Source organism: Stegastes partitus, unplaced genomic scaffold (assembly GCF_000690725.1).
Source record: "Stegastes partitus isolate 25-593 unplaced genomic scaffold, Stegastes_partitus-1.0.2 Scaffold1373, whole genome shotgun sequence".
Classification (NCBI taxonomy): domain Eukaryota; kingdom Metazoa; phylum Chordata; class Actinopteri; family Pomacentridae; genus Stegastes; species Stegastes partitus.
This window is the reverse complement of record NW_007579104.1, coordinates 53,317-61,572: the sequence shown is the minus strand read 5'-3', so window position 1 is coordinate 61,572 and position 8,256 is coordinate 53,317. Positions and strand designations below refer to the sequence as shown.

The following is an 8,256-nucleotide window of genomic DNA, read 5'->3' as shown; positions in this document are numbered from 1 at the left end:
AAACTGTGTGTCTGTGTGCAGGTGACAGCTGTCTGAGCGACATGTCCTACAGCTACGACCCCGAGTTCAGCTGCTGCAGCTCCTAGTGAGTCACGCTTCACCCACAACAACCGCCTCGTTTCACAGCTTTGATTCATTCAGGTTGAGTTGGAAGCTTCGACAACATCATCAACATCTTCACATTAAACAGAAACAGACGATTTCATACCAGAATGTTTTCACCTTCCTCTCTGGTTATTGGATGCGTTTCTGTTCACTGTGATGTGGTGTCTTATTGTTTCCTCTGTTTCTGTGTCAGCGACGGCTCCCAGGAGGCCTTCGAGCTCTACTACAGCGAGACGTACAGCGAGAGCTCGTCGCTGTCGCTGCAGGACTCTCGTCGCAGCTTGGCGTCGGTGAGCGACGGAGGCGACAGCAACCCGGCGCTGCTGCTGATGCAGGAGTACATGATCACAGTGAGTCTGCAAAGAGGAGCACATTAGAGTCCTGTGAGCATGTTTCTGTAGAACCAAGAGGATTAAAGTTGGATTCAACAGACTTTCTGAGAGATATTCCAGCAGATGTTCCACCAGTGGACGCCATCGCTTCATGTTGCTCTTATTTTGGTTCTTCTTGGTTTAAAGTTAAACCAGAAGTGTTTCCTCTGCAGTAGAGCAGTAGTGAGGAGCAGTCAGAACTTCTCCAGGATGGTCCATGACTGTGTGAGGCTGTCTGGTTAGTGACTGAAGGGACAAGTTGTGGACTGATGTAAAGAAAAGAAAGAAAGTTCTTCAGACACGACGAAGGCCCGGAAAGCACAGCTCACTGAAGTGTTGTGATTGTCGGCAGCGTTAGCGAGCAAAGGTCTGCATGAAACCAGCGAAGAAGAAACGTGGTCGGTGCGGTTGTGTGACCTCTTTGTCTCTGTTTGTGTGTGTCTTTGTGTGTGTCTGTGTGTGTCTGTGTGTGTAGCTGCGTAACAAGCTGGGTCCGGCGGAGCTGCAGCACTTTGCGGTTCTGCTCAGAGAGTACCGGCTGGGATCCAACATCGACCACTTCTGCTCGGAGCTGCTGCAGCTGTACGGCGACGACCGCAAGTTCCTGCTGCTGGGTGAGAACAGAACGTGGAAGCAGAGCGTTCATGAACCCACTGAAACTCTGAGGCGAACCGCGACCCGGTTGTTCTGACTGGTGGCGGCGACGCTGCAGAGGAAGAACGTGACTGAGAGGCTGTGTGTGGACGAGTGAGACGAGTTTACTGCTCGAGTGGCTTCAGGTTCTGACTGAACCACGACTTCCTGCTTCTGACTGAGCTGCTGTTCAGTCACCATGATGCAGCTTTTAGAAACCACAGGAGCCTGGAACCAACACTCTCGTTTCTGATTCACAATAACATCCACAAAACTTTCAAACATCACTTTCAGTTTTCACACAATTAGTGACAATCAGCAGACAGAAGACGTGACAGGTCTACTACACTTTTACTCAGATTTGTTTGTTAATTTAGAGATATTTCATATAATTATAGAACAAATATGTTGAATTAATGTGTTTCAATCAGTATATAGGATTAATATCTATATCTGGTGGCTAATTAAATTGTTTTTACACCTAAAAATGTCCTTTAGTAGACAGAAAAGTCAAAGATACGCATGAATTTATGTAAATTTAAGTCTATAATTTAAATTTTAATTACAGAAAATTACTGTTTTTAATCACGTGGTTATTGTCCCACAGTTATTTTATTTTTTTATATTAATTTTTTATTGCAGAGGAGTTCTTCAGTAACTTTAAAGTGTTCAGTATAATATAGTAAATCATTCAAAGTGTCACCAGAAGAGTCAAAACTGACATATGTTGGATTTTATAATCTAATTTATGAGTTGCTCAGATTGTAGCAAAAACATGTTGAAACGTTGGTGGTCTTGTAATTATTTTATTTCTGTTCTTTCTCATCCGAACACAGATGTTAAATGTTCCAGGTGTTTTGTTTTTTTTGTCCTTGGTGTCTCAGGAATGCGTCCGTTCATCCCGGACAAAGACGTCGGCGCCTTCGAGGGTTTCCTGGAGAGCATCGGGATCCGAGAAGGCGGGATTCTGACCGACAGCTTCGGACGAATCAAGCGCAGCATGAGCAGCACGTCGGCCACGGCCATGAGAGGGTACGTAGGCGCCGGGCCGGGTTCTGTGAGGTTCTGTTGGTCTTAGGGTCCAAAGTTAACAGATGCTGCACCAGTGGAGGAAAACATAAAATAATAATAATGTGCTTTTTAAAGCGTGTGAACATATTCTAGTAAAATAATAGTGAAATATTGATCCAGAATAAAATGATAAACCTGTAAATGAGCATAGAACGGACTGTTTAGGAATGACTTTATATCATTATTTTGCAGTATTTTACTGTTAATGAGTGATTTATATTAAATATCTTCTGTTTTATTGAAATGAAATGAGTCAATGATCTCTTAATGCATTTATTTATTATGCATAAACAGAAGTGCATAAATAGAGAGGAGGAAATATTACTAGGTCCTCACAACCAACTAATAAATATGAAATTAAACGTATAATATCAATAAATCTAGAATAAATAAACATAAATAACCAAGTACAATACAGGGAAACGGTTAAATTTAATAAAATACCAAATAAATCTACGTTTTTAAGACTTTTTAAATCTCTTCTTTTGTGTTTTATTTGTTGGAATTTGTTGTGAAAAAATGATCTTGTGAAAAAACGACTCTGGTTTCAGTCGAGGTAGTTCGACGACACGTTTCCGTCCTCATCATGTCCAGAAGTGACGTGTAACGAACTCTCCGTCTTCTCTCCCAGCAGCTACGACGGCTGCTCTCAGGCTTCTGGGTCTCAGGAGTTCAACCGACGGATCACCGACATCACCCACGACATCCAGGCGCTGGGCTTCCAGGACACCCACGGAGACATCGAGGAGGAGGACTACTACCTCTGACGGGCTCAGAGCGCCGGCGTCCTGCCCGAGTGCCTCTGAGCAGCGCAGCGCCAACACTCAGCTCACGGTCTCGTCATTAACACACAGAAACAACCCACACTGAATCACAGGAAACTGCAGAAAGATGAGCCGAGAACACGTCAGATTTAAGTAGAAACCTGAGACCAGAGCTCGTTTTAGTCACAAACAGTAAATCAGCATCAAATATTACAGATTTAACTTTGTCAGAATGCTTCAATGTGTTTAAAAAGTGCAAAAAAATAAAGAAAAACAGAAGGAATATTAAACGGTAGTCGACACACTGAGTTATAATTTATTAGCTTGAACAGCTGATTCTGTTCTGAACCTGCTGATGAATCTACAAATATTTTTATTTTTGTCAAACCAGCTCAGTCAATTTTAAAACTTCGACCAAAGTAATGTGTATTTTTTTTAAGAATATATATTTTTTCCTTTCTTAATTTTTTATTAGAATTAAAAAAATAACACAAATGTTTTGTTCTGTGTTGTTGAGACGTGCAGCGACGCAGCGTTCAGAAAATATTACTTGTGGACTCCTTGATGTGGACATTATGAAGAGCTTCAGCCTGTTTTTACGTTTTTTGTTTGTTCTGATTTTTGTTATCTTTAAGTTAGAAAAAAGGGGAAAAATCTCTGAAAATAAAACAAAAACACTGTATTTCTTAATCTTTAACAAACATATTTTGTCTTTTAAATAAATATAAAATATTTTGTATTTATTTTTTGCTGATTTTAATTAGTTTTTAATTTTTAAATTGTGGAATTTTTACCATCAAACAGTATAAAAGAATAAAAAAAACCTTTTGTAAAAATGTTAATTTTTCATGTGGACAATATTGAGAAATTATTTTTTATTTTTTTTTGCTGTGATTTAACTGATTAATTAAAGAAAATAGAATAGAACCATGAAGGATTTTTTTTTCTTTAAGTGCGTTTTTAAAAAACTAGATTTTTTTTTTTACATTGTTGGCAGACAACAGTACAAATATTTATTATGGATTATTTTCTAAGGTTAACGTGTCAAATAATATTTTTTCTATGATTTTCTGAGATATTATCTGTTTGTTTTCCAAAGGAAATTCTGTAAATCAAAGTAAATTGTTTTTTTTTTAAATGACAGTTAAAACCTTTTTTTTTTTTTTTTAATGAAAACTGTTCTCAGGAATATTATCCTATATTATAATATAATCACTGCTGCAGAAGCCTTAACGCTTGTGAATCTGCATATTTATATATTTACACCTTCAATTAATTGATTTAAAACAAACAAGCTTCGTCAGAATGTGATCCTGTGTGTGTGTTTAGATGGAAAATCTGTCAGTTTTGATTTCAATCTATAAAAATCAGTAAGTTTACCTCAAAGAAAGAAAGATTTATGGTTTATTCATATTATCTGAGTGTAATGCTCAGATTTCACCACCAGGAGGCGAGTGAGGATTAAAGAAAATCAGTTAAAGGCTCCACAATCAGGTCAGTTCATAAACAGAGTTATGAAGGCTGGTATTAATAAGAATGGATAGATACATAGATAATAGATAGATGTATAGATAATAGATAGATGTATAGATTATAGATAGATGTATAGATTATAGATAGATTATAGATGGATGGTATGTTGGTCCCAGTGCTGCATCGACCCGTTCTGCTGGCGGCGGCATCGTGACCTTCCCATGATGCACTGCTCCTCCGGCCTGCAGGCCTCCTCGCTGCCAGCACCACTAAACATCAGAGAGAAACCCGGCGAGTCACATCAGCGAGTTTTTACGTAACACGACCGCGCTGGTGTAGCCTCGCCTTCATCAGCAGCGTCGGACGGTCGAGTGACGGCGTCAGAGGATGTTAGAGGACGAACCAAACCCAGGAGGCCCAGGAGTGGAGAGTAAAGGAGAGATCAGGCTGGTTTCTAATGCGTATACCATAAAACTAAATGTAGCTTAACAAAGAGAACCAGACGGAGCAGCCTGATCGTCTTCCACTGAAGGACGACCTGAAGGCTGAACGGCGTGTTCAGGGTCAAACAACCTCGTTGCTTCTGCAGGTCAGAGGTCACGATCAGAGCTGAACCTGGACCCGATACCGACCAGAGCGACGCCAGAACACGTGACCAGGCGACACTCAGCTCTATTACCGGCAGAGGAGATGAAGCGTGAGGTCATCGTAGAGGTTTGATAGGACGTGAGGTCACTTTGGGATGTTCAGACGGCTGCTTGAGGGTTCAGGTGAAGCAGAGCAGGTGTGATGTCATCGATCAGAATCAGAATAAAGCTTTATCGGCAAAGTGTGTGAACATTTAAACAAAGGCCACGAGTTAGAGAAGGAAACTCTTTTAGTGTGTGCGTGTAGTGTGTGTGTGTGTGTGTGTGTGTGTGTGTGTGTAGTGTGTAGTCGTATTACACAAGTCAGGTTTAGCAAGCAGCGGTTAGAGGAGGGTCAGAGTAAATCTTCAGGAAATAACAGCGAGCGATGTCCGATGAAGTGATGGAAACACGTGTGTGTGTGTGTGTGTGTGTGTGTGTGCGCGCAAAGGGGAAGGAAACAGACACACACACTCGCATGAACTCGATCCTCATCATCAGATTACAGCTCCGTAATCTCTGCAATCATCCATGTGGCGGCATTTACCATCATATCATCATCGCTGTCATCATCCCACTGACGCACACACACACACACACACACACACACACACACACACAATCCCCTCGTCTGTTGGTCATATTGCATCACCATGGATCCACTGTTTACTACTAATCCAGGGTCAAATATTATCTGTTGTTTTCTCTCCTGCAGCACAACAACAACGACTCCGAGCGTTTTATTAGAGTTTCTGCATTCATCTATTTTTTTAAAATTTAAATCCAATTTAAAATTTGGATGTTTGTGTGCAAAGTAATGTGTTTTGAAATGCTGGATTTTACTCAGATTTCTTAGTTTTGAGGCCAAATGTTGGTTTATTTGAGCTAAAAATGTAATATGTTTACAACTTCATTTCAACGATTATATTTTGGAGGATATTTTGAAAAAAATGCAGAAAACATACAGAAAAAGCAGCTTGTGTTGTATTTTACTGGCTCAAATGTGCATTCATGTTACTCAGTATAACACACACACGAGGAAGAAACTTTAAATGGGAGCTACAACGAGCCAGAAAATCCAGCTTCTGTGTTTTGCTAGTGGCACAACACAGCTCAGCGCATAATTAAGGAGGCTTTCTGCTAATATGTTCTGCCCTGGAGCCTCCATGACGCATAATAAGACGTGACATCATGTAAATAAAAAAGAAGGACTCCCAGTGAGATCAAACTGAATTAAAATGAAGTCCCGTTTGGGTTTCCACCCTGAGCTAGAAGGTCAGCCGTGGTTCACTCTGCTGCTGTGGAGGTGCACCGGGTCGGGCAGGTGATCCCGGCCTGCAGGGATTACAGTGCAGCAGCGTCCCACAGGTTATATTTAGCGGACTGCCAGTCATGCTACGTCCTACTGAACTGGCCAGGTTCACTGTCGGAGTCACTGCAGGGATCAGCAGCAGAGAAAATCCAGTGATGTTTCATAACAAAGCGCCGGCAGCCAATCAGAGCCGCCGTCGGGCCTCAGCAGCAGCCTGGTGGAGCAGAGACGGGCCGCAGAACCAGAGAGAGTCCACTGGAATCATCCAGCCTGGACAGAGAGACGTCGTTTATTCACTTTTATTCATTAGTTTTATTGATTCTGTTGCATGGAAAAAGTCCTGAACAGCATCTTTATGAAGTCTGGTCTAAACCAGCTGCATGTTTACCAAAAACTTATCTGCAGTTTTAGTCACTGAGTTTTACATTTTTATTACGCACTTTATCTTTTACCTTTTACGTGACTTTATTATTATCGTTGTTGTTGGAGCTCATTATAGTTATATTAAACTTGTCTGCTCCACTTTCATTCAGTCCATTTTATTTTATTTTTATGTCATGTATACTTATATTTTTAATCATTTTATGATGATTGTTATTGTTACTATGTACATTCTATTGTACATTCAAGCATTTATATTAATTTAACAATATGCTCTGTTGTGCTTACAGTGTGCCCAAACTCTGGTGAGAAATAATCACAANCTTGGTGTGTGTTTGCCTCGACATGAATGCCTCTTTGGTTGAGCTAAACCTCGCTGCCCTCCACGCCCTCCACACACACCGAGCACGTGCACGCTCCAGCTCTAAAACCTGCAGCCGTTGTGTAACGTAGAACTTTGCTCATTTTGAAGTCTCCTCTGCAGCTGCCGCACTCGACCGACTCCGGGGAAGCAAAGGAAGGAGCATGCGGGGCGACTCTCCCGCCAGCTCGGCGAGTCTCGCTCGTCCTACGCGGTGTGATTTCTGCTGAACTCCATCCGTCGCCGGCACATTCACCCACTCCTCACACGTCCACGCTCAGTGTGTCTCTGCACAGAAGATGGGCTGTTGTCTTTTCGCTGCTCATCGTCAATCCGGTGCACTTTATCAGCCAATATGCACCCCTTGCTAGTTCGGAGCCTGACTTAGCACCAGTTCTTTGGGTTTCCGCCACCCAAGCACCGGTTCCAGGTTCTCAAGATTGGTGCTTAGTGAGAACCAGCTCTTTGCGGGGCCAGAGAACCGTCAGGGGCTGGGGGCGGGGCTATCGTGACCACCGAGACCGATCCTGGTGGTCCAGGGCAGTAGAGCAGGTTGTCGTCTAATCGCAAGTTTGGTGGTTCGATCCCCTCCACAGTCGAAGTGTCCTTGGGCAAGAACCCAACAGTCGCTCCCAATGGCAGGCACTGGTGTATTTACTCTCGGAGCTACATCGCTTTGGATATCTGCTGAATGAAACTGTACCGTAAATTCCAGACTATTGAGGCACCTGAGTATAAGCTGCACCCGCTAACTTTAAAAAGAAAACCAGGTGTGTTCATAAACAGGCCACAGACGTCCATGTTGGAACATGAGATATTTACACAGAAAGATGTTTTAACTTTTAATTAAATACAAACCAGTAACATCCACAAATGCTTTTTTCTGAACACGGCTGGTTAAGAAAATAAAAACTCCAGCAGCCTACCAGGAAAAGTCATTGATCACTATCTTCATCTTCCTCCTGAAAACCACTAAAGTCGTCTTCTTCAGCCTCAGAATGACTTCGTCACTTCCTCAGTCTCTCTGTCGTTGTTGCTCTCGGCGTCACTTTCGTCTCGAAGCAAATTCGTAAAACTCTGAAAAATCCATCAATTTTTATCGAATCTCAGCGTGAAGCTTCATCCAGCTTCATCTGCCGTTAAACCTCAGCTACAGCAG

General features: G+C 42.0%; 1 protein-coding gene across 1 annotated transcript in view; it reads left to right on the top strand.

The window, feature by feature from the left end:
• ccm2l (CCM2 like scaffold protein) overlaps positions 1-3,234 on the top strand; it is a 20,432-nt gene extending 17,198 nt beyond the window's left edge. The window contains exons 6-10 of the mRNA XM_008299038.1: positions 22-85; positions 299-455; positions 952-1,090; positions 1,994-2,141; positions 2,812-3,234. Of these exons, the coding sequence (XP_008297260.1) occupies positions 22-85; positions 299-455; positions 952-1,090; positions 1,994-2,141; positions 2,812-2,947 (644 nt within the window). The 3' untranslated portion in view covers positions 2,948-3,234. The remainder of the gene's footprint in view (positions 1-21; positions 86-298; positions 456-951; positions 1,091-1,993; positions 2,142-2,811) is intronic.
• The last annotated feature ends 5,022 nt before the right edge of the window (positions 3,235-8,256 follow it).